This window comes from Labrus mixtus, chromosome 10, assembly GCF_963584025.1.
Source record: "Labrus mixtus chromosome 10, fLabMix1.1, whole genome shotgun sequence".
In the NCBI taxonomy this organism is placed as follows: Eukaryota; Metazoa; Chordata; class Actinopteri; order Labriformes; family Labridae; genus Labrus; species Labrus mixtus.
The window spans coordinates 12549318-12572125 of NC_083621.1; the positions used below are offsets into that span (position 1 = coordinate 12549318).

Sequence of the window (22808 nt, forward strand, 5' to 3'; positions counted from 1 at the left end):
ATCAGTAGCTAATGTTTCTTCCAGCAACATTCAGAGTAGGATTACCCATGATTCTTATCAGGCACCCCTGATCTGCTGGTGAAACCACAAAGCCGGAGAAAGATACAATTTCTCCCCTTAGCTGTGTATTGGAATGGGAGCCCCTGACTGACTGCCTTTATGTTCTCGGCCTTCCTTAACAAATGTTTGTTTTCTCAAATACAATAACATGAATTCAGTGTTGCATTTTCCATTTTATGAAAAGATATACAGGAAGACACAGACAGTCAGCTAATAGTTAAGTAAATGCTCCAAAACAAAGTTCTACTTCACTTTGTTCCTTTGAGGGGGACGGCATGTAGGACACAGTCACTTTGATTCGTTTTTTGATGAGGTATATTTAATGGTAGTTCTCACATTTCAGAGGAAGAGTATTCTGGTGCTCTCATCCTGGTCCCTTCTTTCAGCCTGCAGCAAAATTCTTCGTCAATTTGGACCCCAGGGTACGGTGAGGCACCTGGGAGTGGAAAAAAAAGGTACTTGATATAAATCAACAATGACAAAGTCTGTGATTAATTATTCTTACTGGGACTACTATTTGGTTAAGTACTATTAAAGTCCCAATTCCATCTCAGAATGCTTAGAAAAGGACAAAGACATACTTTAAACAAATATTCTTAGTCTTTAGAAAATGTTACTGTAAATGTATTTTACCTTACATTTGATAATATTGTTAATATTATTGCACATCAAAACTGCACAACTTAATCCAATGCAATTACCAAATCATGCTGACTTATACAGAAACCTTCACACTTGAGAAATATTATGTGACATCATTTTCTTCAGAATGGTGCTCTCATCTAATGACAAACACTTTGCAGGCCTGGTTCCCTGTTGGGCATCTACATATAAAAACAAGCATTTAGATATTCAAACCCACAGAACGGAACTGTCTCACTTTCGGGTCACAGAGTGATCTGAAAAACACACTGGAGTTACCCTGAGACTTCTGACCTTCAAACATGATCGGGTTGCAAAGCTCACTTCTTTTGCCATTATTCTTGGTCATTTTGTATCTCTGTTTCCTGATTTATTTTTTTCCGAGGCCATGGTAACACTACCCAGATGTGTAAGTGTTTCTTTAAGGGAAAATGTGGTGAGAACATGTCAAGAAGAGAAAAAAGGGAGAACTACAGCAAGAGAATAAAAGAGAAAGGTGTCATAATGACGTCACAGTTCTTTAAATTGAAAGAATATACAATTTGACACACTTTCTTTGAACTGCAGTGGCTGACGACACAGTGTGGCAGTGTTTCAAAGGCAGCACAGTCAAAAAGTATACAATAGCAATACATCCCACTCTGTTTCCCTGTTGTTGGTTTTACACGTTCTCTTATGTTTCTCCTGCTTCCCATGGTGACATTTAAACATACAATATTTCATGTTGAGTCTTTCTATAGAAACGTGTGTCGAGCTCTGTGCCGCAGCGCCATGGCCATCATGGACCAACATACAATGCTGTCTAAAAAGGCTGCAGTGGTTTCACAGCAGGGAAACACTTTTACACTGACGCTGCTTGGTTACAGTGAGTTTGTGTTGCAGCTGGGAAGAATCGGATAACTTAAATAGGAGGTGTTCTCTCGCTTTTATGTCCCATGCCTGTGCTAAAAACCACAGTCCAACCTTACTAATGCTTTTTGCACGAGTGACATGAAAATAGTTTTTTTTTTCAGACTGACAATGCAAGCCCAGGCCTTTTGTCCCAAAGGTACAATTACACAGTGGAAGAAGACAGTTATTACTCCGTGCATCTGGAGAAGCTCTACTCCCCGGGGGGGTTGGGGGGGGGGGGGCACCGAGGTAGCAGGTCTACCAGGCGCGAGCTCTCCTCTAACTAAACATCTCAGATAACAGAACTTTGTGTTCTTCTGAGACATCAGACTTGAGGCAAAATTGGGATACAATGAATGATTCTCACAGTAAATAATAGTAAATCGCAAATAACAGTATTGACAGGGACATTTAAATGTATTTCTGTGTAAAGATACAAAACTTGGTTGTATTCAGCTGCTATCTGTCCAATCTATCCAGTCACTGATTCAAACTTATAACAGGATACCCTTTCATTGGAAAGTACTCAACTTCTCGTTACAAAGTAGGATCTGCTAAAAAAGTTTTAAGCAGTTTACTAAAAATAATTCTTTACTTTTGACTGACCTACCATTGGGTTGGACGCAAACAATTTAGGCCCTTTGTAGCTCTTAAAGTTACCTCCTGTTGCTTTGAAATCAACCTCAACCAACCCTGTTCTGTCTGTAGCTGTTGGGCATTTGATCTTACCCTTTATTCATAAGATAATTATTTCCTCCTGTATTGAACCCAAAAAGTAGTACCGGTAATGCTGGGACATGACACTTACCAAGAGAGAAGATCTCCCACATGAGAACACCGAAGGACCAAACATCGCTCTGAGTTGTGTAGACTTTGTCAAAAATCGCCTCAGGTGCCATCCACTTAAGCGGCAGTCTCGCCTGTGCAGGTATGGAGATAAAAAACTCATTTACTCTCCCATCTCAACTGTGGGGACTAATTACTCCGTCACATCTACAGAGAGTCTGTCCATTTAGACTAAGTTCCTAACTTAGCCTTGTAGGCAGGTTTCCCTTATCTATTATTCAAGCAAAAACGCTGCTCTCAATTATTTTTTTGTGACATTTCCAGAGAGTGCTGATTTCATTCAGTACTTGTTTTTTTTTCTGCCAAGTAAGTGGTAGCTTTTTTGTGTGTTATCAATTAATGAAAATACTTTAGAGCATTTTTTCTGTAAGACATTCAAAACCAGAAAGCCTGAATAAGAGCTGTGATAAGTAACCCATTAACTTACATCTCCTTTGCGCACATAATCTGGGTCTTTGTAGATGTCTCTGGCAAGTCCAAAATCACAAATCTTCACAACGTTATTTTCAGAAAGCAGGATGTTCCGGGCAGCCAAATCACGATGAATGCACTATAACAAAGACGAAGAAAATTAATTTAACTGACGTAAATGAGTTCAAGTTTTTTTGGCATTTAATTATCTTCACAACGGTACTCTGCGTGCTACAAAGACTGGCAGGCTGTGGTGCAACACATGTTCAAGTCATCAGTGATATTACAATAGGAGGTGATGTGGTCCATGTCCAGGCTATGAAATGGTCTGTAACAGGTTATTTATAACAACGGCTTCATTCTCTAATCATTCCTGTCCGGTCTGACCCTCAAAACTATGAATGACTAATGAATGGATTCTAGACTTTGTTTTAAATAAGACGAGTAACAGGGAGATGTTTACAGAAAAGGATGAATGAGGTGTATTGTTTTAAAAGTAGCATAGTTACACCATTACATTTAAGTGAAGTCTAATGTTTAACTCTCTGTATTAACTGCATGCATCAACATTTTGATTTGTTAACTCTTTTAGATTTCAGATTATATCAGTTTGCTTTTACTTCAAGATTCTTGACTGTCCTTGTTTAAACGCATTAAACAAGCACGAGTACTTTTACCAGTTAAATATGTAACTTTACTCAGAACAATGTTTACTGAATATACACTGCAAGTAGTTTTATATCTCTGTTGGTTTGGCTGAAGAAGAAAATACCTTGCGTGAAGCCAAGAACTCCATGCCTTTTGCAACTTGGAAACTGTAGCAAATTAAATCTTCCAATGTCAGGATTCTCTTATATAAATCCTCAGATTCTGTAAAACAAAAGAACACGGATTAGTTTACATTGTATGTGCTTTACATTACCTCTAAATTTAGCAAAAAATATCCTCTCTAATCAAAGCAGGCAAGTTCAAAACAGCTCTCTACAGCTTAAAGAACTATCAAAAAGGACAAAGCTGTGATGATTGTTATGGGGAAACTGCTAAATTGGTTACAACACACCATGTTAACATCCATCCTGTCACGTAGTTTCCTCCTATACACACTGTCTTTCAAACTTCCTTTATCGATGAGAAATAAAACAAATTGCTGTTTCCCCTTTTTCAGATGTCAGGTGAAACGTGTGTGTAAAGGCCTAGTGTGATGGTCGGGGGTCTGAGAGAGGAACTCATCAGGGAGTCCTTCTACCGGCCCACCTGAGTAAACAGCTAATCAAACCAGAAATAACACGTCAGGAACAACATGGCCAACATGCCGTGCTGAAGCTAGAGCCTAAGAGAGGGGCTGCACTCAGGTCAGGACAGGAAACAAACAGACGCCTGCCCCAGTCTCAGTGGGGTGACAGTGGCTCCTGCTGCAGTGATTGTACTGCTAAACAGGAGAAGGAAACGTCCCATCAACCTCGACTGAAAAACAATCTGAAGGGAGCTTTTGGTTCCTCTGCAGGAGGGGTGGAGCAGAGCTGAGAGTAGGGGGGAGGGAGACGTCAGGAGGGACAAACAAAGGGTGGGGGTTGAATGGAAGCAAGACGTGCTTGGCCTTTACCTTCTTCCTCTTCCTCTGAGTCGCAGTAACTCTTATCTTCTATGAAGCCAGAACTGGCAGAGCTTCCGGTGCTGGCCACGCTCTCCAGGCGGCGCTTCATCAACTCGCTCAGCTCGCAGCCCGATCCTGATGACACCACCTTACCGTCCTGGCTCTGACCAGCAAACATAGGTCAAGTTTATAAGATGAGGTTAAATGCTGCATTATTGATGAAATAAACATGACCTCCTCAAGCTCATAGCCAGAATTATAAGTAAGGAGGAGTCTTATCATGCAGCGTGTGACTCACCTTGTAGACGATAAAGTCTTCTCTTTTGCTTCTTAAATAGTTTGACAAGTTCCCATACTTGCAGAACTCCACTATCATCATCAAGGGGCCTGTTGATTATGGATTTTTACAACAATTATTGCCTTAGCTTAGATATGATAGTTCCGAATAAAGAAAGGCAAAAAAGAGAGAGATTCCCATTTTTACTTAAAATGTAACGTTGTACTGACAATTTTGCAGTCAATCACTTTTTTTTTTCTCCCAAAATATCAAAACAGTAGCATCACAAATAAAACTGTTTCTTTCTCACTAATGAACCTCACCGCCAGGCTTTGTGCAGGCTCCCAGTAGGTTGACCACGTTCAGGTGATGGCCAATGTGAATCAGGATCTTTAACTCTGACATCAGAGCTTTCCGCTCATTTGATGTAGCTCCCCCTGCAACAATGTAGACATAAATAAAAAAATATTGAGCTAGAATGATGCACCAATAAACATTGTTTGAATTTAATTCTCAGACCTTAAGTTTTGTTTTTTAAGATCCCTCCAGCAGTGTTATGTTTATGTAGGCTTTGATTGATTAATGACATCTTGTGAAAATAAGTTCAGATCATACTCAACAATAACAAAATTTTATATAAGAAAAGCTACAAGATGATTTTTTACAACAACTTTTGCATTTCAGGGATAAATTCTTTGTATTACAGTGCAAAGGCGGGAAAACTCTGGTAGCAGGATTACTGGGGAATTTAATTTTGAGAGTTCATTTAATCTGATGGAAGTATAAAAACATTGTTTTTGGCCCAGGATATGAAACCGATATTGATTTAGCACATCCACAAAATTAAATACCAACATAAAACCCAAACATAAAAGAGAGAGAGTTGCTCACATTACCAATTTTGATATGTTCATACATTATGTAAAGTCTTCACCTTGAGTTATGAAAATCAAGATTCAGAAGTTGTTTAATGTTGCTTCAGCCAACCCGACATTTATGAGCTAGAAGCTAAAGCAGTCAGTGAGTCCCAAGATAAACCACGGTCAATTTGAGGAGACCTGCTGCTTTCCATTAAGTTTGACCTACGACAGCAGGAGAGTCTGTTCCTCTAAGAGAGCTCATGAGTTACGCTGAGACATGATTAATGGGATGACTGCCCTGTTTCTCATCCTCACTGATACATCATCTCCATATAACCCATCAGTGTTGGGTCTGCAGTTCTCGAACACTACAAAATATGAGATATGTTTTAAATTAGATGTCTTGGGGTCATAAAATAGCAAAGTGTCAGTCATTTAAACTCTTTTGAGCGTGTTGGTTTTCCTGTTTTCATTTTGATCCAACATTCATGTTTTCTTGGGTATTTGGTTGAAATGGGATTGTAAATTATCCCTCCTCATTCATCAGAAAAACAAGACTGGAGAGGAGATAGTTTCCAAATGTTAAAGTCTCTACAATGTGGTAAAAATAAATGCAATTGTTATTCGCTTGTTTTTGCTGTTTTTCTTTTGAACTCCTTTTAGCTGTGCTTTGAACTCATCTTAACCTGCAGATTCTGGACATTCTGATCTGAGCTGTCAGATCCGCATACACTCAATTTTTTCATCAAGGACAGGGTGGGAGGGCTTAGCCTTTACCTCTAACTGCACTTTGCAAGGAACAGACACCACATGCTTTTCTTTGAACTGATACGCCATACAAACATTAATTGCAGGCATATGTGGTGCTGTGGATCATGAGTCTGTAAAATGCACAAGAAATAAATCCTCTGCAGGTATGACAGATAACTGTGATTCATCCGCTATACCCATACAATAGTTTACTCTGTAATGGTTAGGCTGGCTTGTTTAACATGAGTCGTGGTGCGTCTAAGATTAGAAAAATGGGGCCAAAGATGGGATATGTGATAAAGAGTTGAGTCACTGTATAAAAATGGCACCCTACCTTTCAGCATTTTGACAGCTACAGTCTTGCAGGTTGAGAGCTTGTCAATCCCAAAGGCAGAGGCCTCCACCACTTTCCCAAAAGCGCCGTGTCCGAGAGTTTTGCCTGGCATAGGAGGAAGGTATCTGATAAGTTGGACAACATAAGAGCTTCCTGCCCACGCAGGCAGAACATTCAGACTGAATTCAATGTCAGTCATTGGCAATGGCTCTGTAATTAAAACAACATGCTGGAGCTCTCATCACCAGGCAGTTTTTCTAAAGAATTTATGTTTCACTTAAATCTAAATGACAGCACAGGTCACTGATACGTAATGACCCAACACATCAGCTGCAGAGAGGGGTGACACCTATTCCACTGAAATGTAACTTAGCATACCCTAACCCCAAACCAAAAAAAATAAAGTTATAACCTTATTAAATACCATCTTGTGTCGTGTGGACTTGTTTTGGGTATATTGATATTTTTCAGCAGGTCAAATATGAATAAATACAATTTGCTCAAACCAGAAATGGAAATTCAAGTTTGAGCTGCAACTTTTGATTGGAAAACAGGATGAAAACATCCCAAATATCGCCACAAACAAAGACAGTACATGGTGGATTGTGTGCATGTCCATTCAGTGGGCTAGCTCGCTAATATTTTTTGATCTTATGCCAGGTATGGTGTCAATATCAAACATCATTTTCAACAACTACATGCATTAAAACATTATACATGTAGATATACAGTATATTAAATTAATTGTCTTTGTAAGAAGTCAAGCATATCACAGTGTTAAACATTTGCATCTCTTTAATGCCTGTTATGAAACTCCTTGATATGAAACACTGGTTGGGTGGCAAAGTTCTCACCTAGTCGCAGGCGATCTCGGGGAAACTCCCATTTGCTGCTGTCATATTGAAGAAAATCATTCTGCTCGTCGAGGGGGCACTCGTCAGGGTCAATGATGATAGATGGACCCATCTTATAGTGTGCTGGTTGCTGCAAGTGTTACAATACAAATTGGGAAGTCATGAATATCATAAAGAATTATTTGAAATGAAAATGAAAACCATAGCACAATTCAGGCTTTTCAAGAACATTTAAGGTGATAGCTACAAATTTAAATGTTGACTTGATCATTTAAATTGAATTCGTTATCAGGTAAACAATGTCTCTTCACAGTTTTTTTCTGTGTTACATGAACACATGGTTCTCCTTTGAGCCCATAGCGAACATGCAAACATGATTAGCACTTCCCAATTCTCAGGAAATGTGGAAATTATAAACATTAGCTAAATTTATCCTCCCATGAAACCATATTTCACAAGAGGCCCGAGTCAGTCGCCAGGGAAATGATTCTATGAAGTCTGTTCTATAAACAAAACAGGACCTGCAAACATTTCACAAAAGCAATGTCACTTGTTTGACTGTTTGAACTTTCCACATTTTGGCAAATGCTAATCTGGTTTCTGTGAAAAAGAAATAAAACAGCACCATACCTTCCTCAGCTTGCGGATGAAAATGATGAGCATGAGCCAAAGGAACGTTGCTGCAGCCCCCGTGCACACCAGAATGATTACCTCAACGTTTGGCTTCCCCTCGTCGCCTGGAATGAGAAGAACTGTTGTAAACTCCCAGACCACAGAAAAATCACGGTGTACGTTTCATGATATCATAAATTGTCATACTAATTTGACAAGGATTTGTGAAGAATTGTGAGCAAAAGAAAACAATCTAACAAATTTGAAAACTTTTTTTCTGTTTCTCCTTAAATGTTCTCTGAGGTTGAACTTCAGAAAGAAGCGGAAATAAACTCAGATATTTATTCCTTGTTTGTTCGGGACATGATTACTAAACTTTTCCCTTTTGTGTTTTTATCCAAACATTGTTTTCCGACGATCCATGCTTCAATAGAATGGATAACAGTAACTTGTAATTAAACAACAAAGCAACATTTAGGTCTATCATAATAATAATCTATTAAGGTGCCTCGAAGTAGTGACTATTAGCTGCATCCAATCACAACACAGAGCAATCCACCTTAATTTTAAATGTAAATGTACAGAACAATGTAAGTTAAGAGAGCACCTTCTTCTCCAATTATCAACTGTTTGTTTCCAGTCCCTAGCTTTTGTAGTTGTCAATCTCCTAGGATTTATTAGTGGACCTCTTAACACTTCACAGAGGTCATGTCCTCAAGGCAAGGACCCTCTGCCAGAGCCTAATCATAAAACCTAAGAAGGACCTCAATCAGCATTCCTGGCAGCCACAGATTTTCTGTCAGGGGAGACTTTTCATACTGAAGTCATGCCAGAGCTATTTGTCGTGGGGTTAAGAAAACATATGGCTAACAGGACCTCTGATATCTTCTGAATGGAAATAAAATGAGTGACTCTGCTGCTGGGACGGATCTGTAGGACTCACCAATTCACACTCAGGTGTCTACTATTGTGAATGTAGCTTCTTGGAGTGTCAGTGTTTTTGAAAGTTAGGTAGTGAATGCATTAACCTGTCTGTCTGAATGACTTACCTAGCACCGTAACTACAGCACTTGTTTTCGCCATGCCCTCCACATTACTGGCAACACACTCGTAGAAACCCTCATCATCTTTCTTCACCCTCTCGATGGTCAGAACCCCGTCCTCTCCGAGCGTGATACCTGCAGCACACAACCTCTCAGTCAAAGTGATTGCTCAAAGTTTGAAGATAGTGTATTTAATTAATTTGGACATTTATCTGCAGCTGCAGGTACAATGACAAAATCAGGCAGTTGAGCTTGTTCAAAAGATGTGATTACGCAGAAGAAATGACACGGTGGACATTTCATATTTCAGCTGCTTTTCATTATGAGCTCAAAAAAAACCTCAATATTAGTTGAAACCAATATCATTCTTGGTTTCACCTTAAGACAGCAATAATATTTAAGAAGGATTTTCCGCTTTCTCTCATTTCGAGTCTTTTAGGAGTAAATGCATTATTGCTTGCATGTAAATAAAAATATTAAAACCTGAATGCAATCTTTAATATGTACACACAACCTAACAATATAAACATTATTTTCTACCACAAGTAATATCAAGTTGAACCTAGGAGCATAATCTTCTAAAACGACATGCAAATCCCTCTGTACTGTATAAAAAGGACATTTCATGTCTTGGGAATGTACATTTAGAGCGGACATAATCTGAACTGTGAATAACAAACTTTGTCTGGTTTTGCTTTGAAAAAACTGGATAAGCATAATGACAGCTTTACCTGCTGATTATATTGTCACAATCTTAATAAATATATGATATCTTTTAGCCTTTCATCTGCTTTGTGTAGCACTGCCCCTGGATGCCCTTGTGATTCAAAATGGCACATTCAACACTTCTCTCTGGTTACCTGGTCCTTCTTCCACTGGAACGCCATTTTTGTACCACAAGACGTAGGGACGAGGCACTCCAAGAGCAAAGCAAGCCAGTATCAGGGTGCTGCTACTGTTCACGTCTTGATTAGTTAGATTTTGACTCAGCCAGGGGCGCTTTCGTGCTGCAGCAAATAAAAAACAAGAAGTCTCAATAAGAGGTGCTTTCCTTCAGTCAGTTTAGTCAAGTGTTGCAAGTTTGTTTTCAATATTTATAGTACTAGCATCACATGTCTACACATACACACAATGACTAATTCAAGTAGGCACATCAGCTGATTGTTTGATGATAGCTTCAACCTTTGGAAAGAGTGTTGGAATCAATAACAATTTCATGAAATACAAAATGCAATTAGCTTTTTATAACCTCCTTTTACTTACCATCCACATTGAGTGCAGCTGGTTTAAGTTCAACTGTCTTCTGCAGCTTGACACTTCGGCACCTGTAACCTTTGGTGCTGTTTTGGGACACATTATGCAGATGGAGCGAAATAGAAATGGAGTAGTTGCTAAGCTGCAGGCTGGACACATTGGAAGTGATCGTTTGATTCTTGGAATCCAACCACTGCAGATCTGTGTAGAGGTAGCGAGCTGCCCGACAGGTCAGATTTACATCGTCTCCCTCAATGGCCGCCCCAGGTTCAATAGTGATTTCCTCGGATTGATCTAGTGTGATAAAGAAGAGACCTGGTCATCTGTTGTTCATGCACAAATGGAGACACGTACGCTGCTGGCCCGACCTCCTTTTGTGAACAAACGTTCAAAAAACAAGACAAAACTTCTTGTTGCAAGGCCAGGAATGTCAAATTTGCAGTTATTTCCTGTTACATCAGTGTTAATTGGAAGCATGTTGTTGGTGGACAGCATCACTGATAGTGCTCATGCACTCATCCAATACGAGAGGAGCACAGTCTGGGCCCCAGGGGGAACCAGACTGTGCTTGTTTGTTCAGATTGCTGGAAAGCATTCTGTGTTCCGTAAGAGAGGACAGCTGTTATTACAATTCTGTCCTCTTTTCAAACAGCATTCCTTCGTTCTTCAGCTTCCTCACCTCTGGAAGAGAGCACAAGAATCCTCTTGGGAACCCCCCTATGCTGAGAGGCTAATTCTTTGGTACTTGGCATCGCTTCAATTATAGGTTTACCTTCGTCCATCGCTCAGCCAACAAAAAGCAATCCTCCACTCTTTGGCAGATACGATTCACTGAACTATTAGGGAAATGGGCTTCACTTAGTCCCAAAGTAAATTTTGCTTGTGTGCACCGACACCTCATCCTCACTATTGTTACATAACTGTCTCAAAGGATATTCCTTTTTGAAGAACATTTGGAAATGCTCAGATGCACATAAAAAAGTACATTTTCATAGCAGCAGGCTCACAGAGAAAGAGGAATGACCTGCAAGCACCGGAGCAGGAATGCAGTTATTCATAGCTGTTTTTAAACGCATGCCATTATAGCAATCCATATGGCAATGGACATGTTTGCCTCTCTTCCACCCTGAAGCCGTTCAGCTACAGAGGAAGATGGTTTCAATTAATGCCCCCCTCTGGTTTCTTTATTGCACAATACAATCTGCACATTCCTTCCCTGCTCTTGCAATTCATTACAGCGTGTACTGTATGAGTAGATCATTTAAAAGAATCCAGTACATGGTATAGTGTGCTTTTGCAGTTATTGTAAGTAAACTCAGCAGAGTATATCTGCATTTACTTTCAGTTGTTAAGCTGTTTAAACGTTAACATTTTAGCTTTCATGTTTTTGGGACCTACTTACCATCAATGTAGAAAGGGATCACCCACGTGCTGATGCCGTCTTCATTCTGAGCCAAACAGGTGTATTTTCCTGATGTGCTAGCCTCTCCTATCACCAGGGTGCTCACAGTCTATTTTGGATCAATAAGGGAGTTATAACTGGTTATTCAAAGAAGAATAAAACATTTTGTAATAGATGAAGCAAGTGCTTAATATCACAATACAAACTACAACTTTGCCTCAGACGTTCAGTGTGGTTTATCTGTTGAGATTCTATCAACATCTAAGCAGTCACTGTTAACAAGAGGGAGAGCGGGTCTGGACCAAGTCTGGTCTGTTTTATGCTCTCAAGTACATCACATTAATGAAAGGATACATCTGGAGTTTAAAACCAACTGAGTCTCTTTTAGACCTGCGCTATAGATCTAGTGCCTGGACTCCATGTTCATTTCCTGGAAAGCACTTCTAATGCCAAACTTCATTTTGTCATCACACCAGGACAACTTTTTAATGGCTTAAATAGACAAAATAATATGTGGGACTTGGCTGGGGGCCATACTGTGTGGGGTTCTGTTTAGTGTCCGTAGAGACATCTGTGTTTTTGGGGGGCAGTCAGCTACATCAAAGAGAGTGAATGATGTGGGTGTATTGTCTGGCTGTATATTGGCCTTAACTTCCTGGGCTTGTCGGAGCTATTGTGTTGACTCTCAGACACACAGCTGCAGCCATGAAACAATTTTAACCTTCCCGTATTCACAATGTTCAACACACAAACATTCAGGAAGTGTTAATAGTAAGATCATATCGTCTGATTCATTTTGCTCTGGCATTTGTCAAAACACTGATTAAGTGGTGTTGAGGTATTAAATTACGGCTATTACTCACCATGATGTAACCTGAGCTCAAAAAACAGTCATTTAAATGGTTACACAAAGTCCCAAAGAGGTGACCCAGCCAGACGCACTGTGACCTTTGTGCCCATGTCGCCCTCTATGTTTTCCTTATATTATTATATTATATCCATCTCAACTGGGTTTTGTGGGGAGCAACTCAGAGGCCTGGCCCTGACTACGTTCGGAATCACAGGCCAACACGATTTATGTGGGGTGACAGAGAGGAATTCACTTCTAACAAATCCCTCTTTTTTAAACTGATGCTTGTTATCATTGACCCTTAGTCCTAACCCCCATAAAGCACCAGCGTTTGGCTGGTACTTGTAAATTAGAGGTGCGCCCAAATTTATTTCAAAGATATATTAGAAATCATGTCCTGTGCAGAAAGCTGAATTTACAGTTATTTGATGAGCAAAGAAAATATATAATCCTGAGTGTCTAATCGTGCTTAATCAGAATGCAGGAGTCAATACATTTTTAGTTATGCATGAGAAACGCAGGCGAACAAAACTGTTTGGATTGAGAAGAATCGCTGATCTTTCCTCTGCGGAAAACCTTTAAACCAACGAATATGTTCCCTAATTTGACCTAGCCTGCTGTAATGGGTTTCTTTAACATAATCCTATAGACAGGCTCTTGCGAGTCATGCAAGGCCTGGTCTTAATTATGATCCGGGTGAACAGTTTTAGTAACACATTCCCACAGGACATTTGCAGCAATGTCTCCAGTTTCCTTAAAACTGTGGCGTGTTTTGGGTTTGCATGACAATATTTGTTTGATGAGGAAAAGCTGGGGGACTGGTAGGCCCCCACAATGATGCTTAAGTGTTGATTTTGCAGACAACATCACTGAGAGGAGTGAGACAACAAAGTCTGCTAAAATACAAAGACCCCTTCTATCTGCGGAAACACTGTTTTCATGCTACAATCAAGATATTTTGTACAAGTATAATTATATATGCTTACATAAAAAAGCACAATTCCAGCTGTTTCCAGTGTGCACATTGTAGTGGCTCATCTACAAAAGTAATGGTGTGGAGAGTCTTCTGTAAAAGTCTGTGGTCTGCCCTTTGCACATGCATGGCTGTAGCTTTGCAGTGTTTATACAGCCTAGCTCTAAATGTTTCAACATCCAAAAAGATTAACTGATGACAGAATCAAAGAAGAGTCATTGGCTGGATGAAGCTAAAACTGTTTAATTTACAAGTACTGATGAACTGTGACTGTCAGTTATGGGTGCAACATTTCAGGAATGGTAGGAATGCTCTGGTGAGGATCTTTCTCCTTATAGGAAGATTATACCAAAGGAAATCCAATGCAATTATGCTAGTGTGTTAGCAATTAAATCTATGTTGCAAATGTACAGTATTTCTTAACATTGCATTTTCATTTTCAGATGTAGCACATCATATGAGTGAAACCCAGAGATTTTCCCATAGTTTCCTGGTTGCTTAATTCAAGAATAAATCAAGCCCTTTTAACTACAGCAATGAAAAAAACAAAATTGATTTCTTCAAAAGGGACTGATGAGGGCATTTTCATGGGTTTTGGTCACGGTTACACAAGTCAAAACTAATACAAACAAAATGAATCATTCTCAGTACGGGTAAGTACTGCATCTAATATGAAGGAAAATGTGAGGATTTATTGATTTCAGATGTTGAATGGCATTTTCAAGTCTCTGTCCTAGCTATTGAGTGTTCTGCAGATCTCTGGAGATCTTAAAGATCCAAGTCTCATACAAATCCTACTGATGAGTTGGTCAATGCTATTTGTCTTCCTCATTTCATGGTGAGCAAAGAAGGATTCAAGTGCCTCTGTTATTTGAAAAAAAAAACATGTGAAACAGCAAACACAAAGTTAAACCACATACCTTGTTCTTGCCTTTAACCAGTTCAGGATTGATGCTTATGCCCTTAATCATATTGTGTGGGTAGTTTTCCCTGTCCTCTACTTTGACCAGGATTGGCATGGTTTCAATGCAACTGTAGGACAGAGAAAGTGCAAAAATAGATGTAAGAAATGTACAGTTGTCAGAACTAAACAATAGTATACAACACAAAAGGGACAAAAATACTTCATTTTTGTTGTAATTTAATTTAAAACTTAATATAATACTAAATCCCATCTTGCTCAGATCCCATGGTTATAAAGTATGAAATTGTAAAATCCAGGTGTAGACACGCCTGTCTAGGTTATAAACCTACAGAAAGCCTTGATTTAACCCCCACCCCTCAAACCCTTCAGCGCCTGTGGAGGGGAACAATCAGCTTGATGAGAGGAGATGCAGAGGAGGAAACAGAAACAGCAACAGGAAGGGCTGTGCTGTGCGTCCCCTTGTGCAGGAAACCCCCCTCCAGGTTCTGGTCAGAGGAGATAAGGTTGTTTCTGAGACCTTGGCGGTCAATAAGGGACAGCTGATAGCTTCTCAACCTGGTGATAAAGACACCCCTGAAATTCTGTGCCCTGCACTATCTGCCTGAATGCACATCCAAAATAGCAAGCTACCCCCCCTTCACATTTCCCATCCTCTCCGAACTCCCAGAGATTTAGATGAGATATGATCTTGAAGGGCGACAAGTTGGATTTACAGTGACAGGTACTTTACAGGGTCAGGGCTGTATAAAACAAACATTTTGCACAATTGGCTTCCAACCAGGCTATAACTGCTCTGCTGTCTCATTAGCTGCCTGCCCCAGCCGAGCAACTGTTCCTAGTGCCAGCCCTGATTATCTTTAGGCCTGCAGAAAGAGCTGCTTTTACCCAACTAACATTCTGCTATTATAAATCATAAATCTGGCACGGCGTTTCTGTGATAATAATTGAATAAGAAAACAGTGAAAGCACTGCTGGATAAACACCATTACACATTTAAGATAATTCAGTTTCTTTCTTAGGCCACGGTCCACAATGTTGTTTTTGCTAATGGTGGTGAGGCCTGATAACCCGAGAGTAATGGCCCATTGTTTTCCTGATCCTGCGACTCCCGGGTCTCCTGCTGTCAATGAGGAGGCGGGATCTCAGGGAATGTTCATGTTGTTTGTGGGTTCACTACCAGTCCAATATTCATGAACAGTCACTCAGACACTTGGTTCTCTTTGGCTTTTTAACAGGGCTGGGAATCTGAGAGGAAAACATTCCCCCCTTCAGTCTACACAGACACTGATTACAGAGTGGTTAATTTCTCAAGGGCTGCATGTCTTTGATTACTGTGTCATATTCTAGGCCAGACTCAATTCAGGCAGTGCACATTTGTTTGATATTGAGAGCCTGTGGCTAAAATGGTGGCTCTGGACCCTACACGATGAAATGATGAATAATTCTGAGGTGATACCTAAGTTTGTGTCATGAAACACAGCTGTTTTATTTTTCACAGTACACAACATGACCACTGCATTGTAGCATAGTTGGCACAAATTCATTCAGTATTAGATAATGTTTAGTATTCCTCATGACTGATCAAATGTGTGCTTCAAATCAGGAAAGAAATCCCTTTGCTATGGTTTAATTGTTCAAGATTAGGGTTAATGTCACAGACCATGAAAGCAGAAAATCAGGTTTAAGTGATACAGTGCTTAGATTAAGATGCAATAGTGACTCACTCTTTAAGAGTAGGTCCTGAGTGACAAGGTTGCCAGAACCAAGTTATGTTTGGCAAGGGAAACCCGAAAGCAGTGCAGGTTAGCTGATGCTGTCTGCCAAACATGTAGGGCGGCACGTCCACGGTGGCGAGCTCCGCCTCTGAAATACTTGGCTTCACTGTAAGAGAAAAGTGCACATGCAAGTACACAGACACACAACCACACATAGAGGGAGAGAGAAAAGGATAGACAACAGGTTAGATGAACCATCCACAAACCAGCGTAGCCCACTTTGGAATCTCATAATGTCTTTATAATGAGGGGCGACAGTCATGATGGATAGCCATGAAAAAAGGTGCTATTGACACCCGTTGTCCTTTGGACACTGTTTAGGAAAAGAATGGCAGGATGATTGGCTAGCCTGGGGCTGAAGGTCAAAAAACGACCCCACTGTGGCCCACACTCAGGTTAGTGAATCAACCATGTGTGCTGCAATCAACAACAGACACAGATCCTTGTGCCACCTCAGGAGGCAGTCCACATCATTCAGCCATTCTCTCCATGACATAGATCATGGAGGCAAACCTTAAAACCATTCATCCCACTACACACACACACATACACGTCACCAAATAGAACACATTTCTAATCTGGGACACTGTGACAGCTCTAAACAACTGATGAAAGAGGTTTAAAATAGTTCCCTAATTGAAACCAGGAACCTCCTCTCAATTTGTTTATTTGTGTCCGTGTTTTTGTCATTCCAATAAGATTAAAGTCTTTTGAATCGGGTCAGTCAAGTACCAGGAATAAAGCTTATACAAGAAAGAGGGGGTCTCATTCTCTCCACTTTTTGGCACTCTAGTTGGATTCCAAGTGTATGAGTGAAGAATACAATTAAAATAGCTCTTCGCTCCATGGTATCTTACAGTAATTGCCCTATACTTCACTGTTTTCTATAGCACGCGAGACTTCATCTCAGTAAACATATAAAACACAATCTCTAGATTAAACGGCTATCAGTCATCAAAAAGGTAATTCCAATGACATGCATGCCCAGTCATTGTTTTTCCTAAAGCTGTATACATATTGTAAGGAACACTTTGTTTATACGAGCAGCACTGTATAAACACATGGTGAGGATGCAAATAAATGCTGGGGTCTAGGGATGTTGGAGCGGCTGGGGTCTGCGTGCAGAATACAGCCCAGGCCATTTACACACTGCGCCAAGCCCCTTCAAAAGATCCCCAATAATCAACAACAGCTGCCCCAGCTACGTCAATCCAGCCCTGGAATCAACAAGCCCTCAAATTCCTCTCATACTAGAGCTGCTACCTGCCGTCCAGCAAGCTGTACTAAGAGCAGCTACAGCGCTGAGGCAGCCAAGGCACTGATTCATTTCCTCAGGATCAGCAAATCATTATCTAGTTTATGGCAAGAGCTTACTGTTGACTACCAGAGTGTAGGTCAGATTCCTGTGCAAGCCCTTCGCTTGGTTGCCCAGGCTTATGGTGAAGATCCCAGCATGCTTTTGCTGCACATCTGTGATGATCAAGTTAAAACCAGACATCTTGTAACAGGTGGAATTCTTCCTGATAGGAACCCCATCCTTGTACCTGAAGATTTGTGACACAGATTAACAATATCAATCAACAGAAGTTTAACTAACAAGCTTAAATGTTTTTCTTTTAATTACAATTGTTAACAGTTGCTTACCATGCTAACATGTCTGGTGTTGGTAGAGCATTGACCTTGGGCTCAAACACAAGCCTTTTTCTACCTTCTTTGGCAACCACTGTACTCGGCCTCTCATGTCTGTAGGAGATATTGAGGAATGGATGCTCTGGAACAAAAGAGTAATGACATACATTGGAATTCCTTCAGCAGGAAAAAGGATGTGAAAATCATCACATAATAGTTTCACCAAAATGACATGATAATCCAGACATTGTACTGCAATTTTGAGGGTTAATATTGTGATTTTTTTTTACCCTCTCTCTTTAAGTTTAGAGGTGATGTCAGTCCAACTTAGAATTTAAAAAGAAGAAGTAAGAGGCAGATGACGTTTATGTCACCTGTCATCAACCCTGCACTAGTGGTGTTGCACGTGGTATATTTTTCTGAATATTTCCTGCTGTGTTCACACATTGACTCGCCCCTTTACACAGAAATTTTGATAGGGGCTGTCAGGAAAAAGTCTGACAGTCAGTGATAAATTGTTTGGGTTCTCACATGTAGATCACTCCGAAAACAAGTTTTGTGCATGAGTAAAAACAATACAGTTTTAAACTTGTCAACCCATCCGAGGCATACTCACCATAGACAATGACTTTAGCTGAAGCATTCTTATATATTGTGGGTTCAAGCTCAGCCCTGCAGCGGTACACCCCTTTATCCTCCATTGTTATGTTTGGCAGGAATAAAGCCTTGCTCATCACAAGAACCCCGGCTGGAGAGACTCTGGGCTTTTTAGTGTAATGTCTGTTGTCCTGAAAAAAGCAGGTACAATAAACACATGTGGTCTCTTTAACAAGAAGTACAGTATCTACAGCAAATCCTTCACTTACTTTACTCTTTGGGAACTCCCATGTGAAGTTTATTCTTCCATTATAGGTGGTCTCACCAGTACAGTTTAGGAGGAGGGTGTCCCCAACCAAAACTCTAACACGCTCTGGAGTGACCTTCACATTATTGAGAACAATTGCTGCAAAAAGGAGACAAAAATAAGGAAACTGTTGAGTAAGGGCAAAAGCAGGGCAAAAAAAAAAATCATAAGTTTGTTCTAACTTGTTATGATTGAAGATTAGAGACAGAGCAATCAGGCTTCATGTGTATTCTAACTGAAATACTAAAAAAAAAGATGAGTTAACACAGACAGACAGAGAGACAGACAGAGAGACAGACAGACAGACAGACAGTCAGCCAGCCAGACAGACTGACAGACAGACAGACAGAGAGTCAGACAGACAGACAGACAGACAGACAGCAGACAGAGACAGATAGGCAGTCAGCTGACTCACTTAGTCTCTTTGGGATGTACATGGACGTGTGCTCATGACCCTTGACCATGGTCTTACAGGTGAGTATATTAGCAATCATATCAAAGGGGCCGTAGGGGATCTTGAATCCCACCTCTGGATCCCAAACCATTTCCTTAACAATCCTCTCTTGTAAAGGTGGGACCTGTACAAAGAGAGAAGAACAGAGAGGTTTGTCAGTGCCCATGGATAGTTGGTGACACTTTAGAAGTTGACTGAAGCTCACTGAACCAGACAGACCAAACATGCTCTACTTCATTTAACATGTAAGTCATGCTCTGCTGGGCTCAGCTGGGGACAGACATATTTTGAGTGAAAGTCTTGCTGTTTTTTTGTGTTGTTTTTTTGTCCTGTAACATATGAAAACTTTCACGCAATGGAGCACATAACATTTCAGACTTTGAAGAGGATGTACGTGTCGGCTGCTGTTTGTTCTCTTGCCAGAAGTTTGGGCTGGGAAAGGAGGCAAGGGAAGGGAAGGAAGGAAAGGCAGCAGGAAGGAGAAGTACCACTGAATAGCTAATATCAGGAAGGTCCCACAACCACTATCAGTGCTATCTGAGTCATATTTGGTTGTCCTCAAAGACAGTGTTGCATGTAAGTATGCAACCGATATGTGCAACGCACCATTGCTGGGCAAGCTTTTTACCACTGACTTATCTATAATAAATATGTATAGTATCACTATGTCTGTATTTCTTGAAGTTTAATGCTTCTATTTTAATCCTAAACTTCTAGCCAGGGGCAGGGGTTGCAAATTAGCCACGGCAAGAAACCTGTAAGCATGACATTTACTTTGTAATTTACATATGAAGCAATGTTTATTGCATATTTCCTTGGTAAAAAATGAAAAAAAAAAAAAAAAAAAATTTATGGTATCAACTCTTGAATTTGAATGGGGCGGAAATTGAATGAATTACCTGTTGTTCCCTTGTCTGAAGCAAGGTGTGCTGTTTTTTCATTGCATTTCCTGATGTTTGTAAGAGTGAGGAGGACTAAATTTAGTCTGAGGGTCTATTCTGAGAAAAACACTCTTGGAACACCTTCCTGCTCTTACAGGAAGCAGACTGGATGACTCCCTCCGCTGTCCCTGAGCTTCCCTTGGAAATGCTAGTGTCCCTGGTCTGTTTCAGTGTGCTAAAGTGATTTAACACACAGAGGGTGTGAGAACAACTGAGACCCCTTAAACACAGAGTGGAAACACATTTTATTTCAAAGACAACAAATTTGTGGTATTAATAGAAATCCTCCTCTTTTGCTTGGGACACTTAACATAGTATATAATCAAAATACTAACAGATGGTCGGGTTTACTCTTAAGGTACCCGTAGTTTATTATGTTCATCAAGATTACATTAAGAATGCTTTAACTTTAAGTACTAGTCATAAAATAAGCAGTTCTGAAAGACTGATTTTGTGAGACCTTACCCCTGTCAGTTCTACCACAGTATGAGGGGAAGAAGTCCTGCAGGGGACCACAAGGCTAGTCTCATGTCTGTAAATGAACAGGACGTGGTGATGGTTGGTCTCCACAAATGGTTTCTCTTCATCTGTAGGACAGAAAAAACACAAGGTCGGTAACACAGGTCAGTACTTTTGTTTTTTAGAGAGCAGATGTGGCCCCTTATTTTTATTCCGTTGGGTGAACAATGTTTTGTTGCAAATTTACAGCTGCTGTTCTGTGAAAAAAAAAAGCTGTTCTACTAGTACTGAATTTAGCAGTGCAATTAGATCAGGGAAATGTCAGGTCATCCAGCACACAGAGATCAAATCTCAGATCAGTTCATCAGTTCATTCTAACCTGATAAGGCAGTAGAGCAAACACAGAGCAATAAGAGAAGTTGTGCGTTTTTACTGGGCACCCAGGCATCACACAGCCGCTGTGGAAACTTCATGATGACACATACAGTCTGCGATTTCTGTAAAGTCAAGCAGTATTGGTGTAATAAAACAACTGTTTTTTAAAGTAATCATGTAAAATGATTTAAATAACAGCTAAAGGTTTTTGTAAAGAAAACATTGGTCCAAACACAGGCGAACAGGAGAAGGAACAATGTCGGACCCAACATTAAGTTTAGCTTACATCAATTTATGGTTCGATCTCTATCTGATTTAGAAACCACTTTAAAAATTAACCGGATTTTGAATTCATACTCATAATGTGCTCTTCTTATTCTGCCAGGCATATTCTTTATTTGAATGGGACTGTCACAGTAACTGGTGCCAAGCTCGCTTACAGGGAGACTTAGGAAAACAGTAGCCGGAGCAGGAAATCACAGTCGGTGACCAGGGCTTCCTGTGCAATCATGCTCACTCTTTCACCTCCAGGAGAAACCATACTAGGAAAGTAACCACTTCCTCCCTCCAACTCTCTCCTCTGAGAAAAAGACTGAAGTCTGAATGCATATTGAAGTCATTTCTTTTTTTCTTCCCTTCTCCTTTTTAACACTGAGGATGCTTCTGCTTTTTCTTTTGCAGACCAATTATTTTTTTCTTACATGAATATTTTCCAGCTCTTGTATCTTTCCCGAAATATCAGATTGCCCTTTAAGCATCACGTTAGGTCTATTATGTGCCACTGTTTATGGACTCAATTTAACACCATACGCCTCCACTGGCATCAGCAGATGACAATCACCCTGGGAAAACCTCACTTGTCAGTAGTCTTTCGTGACAAAAACAAACAAAGTTAAATCATGGAATGAAGACAAAAAACTCAATTAGAAAAAGAAATAACCTTCATCATTGTGTTAGTTAATAGAAAATGATCTGTTATTCACATCAAACTCAGTTTTTTCTCAGGATGGAAAATACTTTAATTTGGGAGTGGTCGAAGTGCTTTGCCAGTCTCACCGTGGACATAGACATAGGTTGAGTTGATGTGGTCCAAACCATCTTTGGAGTATAGACAGCTGTACCTTCCTGTGTCCACAGCTTTCAATTTAGTGACTGTCAGTTTGCTGCAGTGGGAGTTAAGGTGACTTCTGGAATCACACTGCTCCACCTTAACACCCTCTGAAGAGATCGATCGACCGGGATCTGCAAGAGTCCAGTGCACCAGGCCATGACCTCTGACAGGAGACAGAAAGGGACATTAGTGGACAAAGCCCTGGATAATGACACTCGGTTGACTTTTAATGACTGAGGATACATTTATATAAAAGAAAAAAAAAGTATGCTTTAAAAATATTTTTTTCACATTATTTGTATTAGGGGAAATCACACATTGCTGTTGAGCTGTTGTGAACAGAGCACTGGGTCCAAAACTTGGATCTATTTTTAGGGAAAGTGTCACAGCTGGCAATGACCTCACAAGCTTTTATTTCAGGATGGCAGCCGCTGCATCTCCCCTGGGGAAGTCTCTGACTTGATGTTCATTTTGAGTTTATTTTGAGTTAATCTCAACTTATCCAACGACTTGAACTTTCACATGGAAACATGTTTTTCTTGAATGATGTGCTCAGCTAACGCATTCTTTCCACACTGCTTC

General features: G+C 40.2%; 1 protein-coding gene across 1 annotated transcript in view; it reads right to left on the reverse strand.

Annotated features, from left to right (window-relative positions):
• kdrl (kinase insert domain receptor like) overlaps positions 1-22808 on the reverse strand; it is a 42481-nt gene that overhangs the window by 11857 nt on the left and 7816 nt on the right. Inside the window, exons 3-25 of the mRNA XM_061048348.1 lie at positions 22172-22389; positions 20747-20868; positions 19302-19464; positions 18849-18985; positions 18599-18770; positions 17998-18124; positions 17728-17897; positions 16303-16459; positions 14574-14685; positions 11831-11939; positions 10438-10722; positions 10035-10181; positions 9181-9309; positions 8150-8256; positions 7520-7649; positions 6666-6770; positions 5045-5158; positions 4743-4831; positions 4454-4607; positions 3623-3720; positions 2867-2989; positions 2402-2513; positions 397-496 (exon numbers count right to left, since the gene is read on the reverse strand). Coding sequence (XP_060904331.1) covers positions 397-496; positions 2402-2513; positions 2867-2989; positions 3623-3720; positions 4454-4607; positions 4743-4831; positions 5045-5158; positions 6666-6770; positions 7520-7649; positions 8150-8256; positions 9181-9309; positions 10035-10181; positions 10438-10722; positions 11831-11939; positions 14574-14685; positions 16303-16459; positions 17728-17897; positions 17998-18124; positions 18599-18770; positions 18849-18985; positions 19302-19464; positions 20747-20868; positions 22172-22389 — 3180 coding nt within the window. The remainder of the gene's footprint in view (positions 1-396; positions 497-2401; positions 2514-2866; positions 2990-3622; positions 3721-4453; positions 4608-4742; positions 4832-5044; positions 5159-6665; positions 6771-7519; positions 7650-8149; positions 8257-9180; positions 9310-10034; positions 10182-10437; positions 10723-11830; positions 11940-14573; positions 14686-16302; positions 16460-17727; positions 17898-17997; positions 18125-18598; positions 18771-18848; positions 18986-19301; positions 19465-20746; positions 20869-22171; positions 22390-22808) is intronic.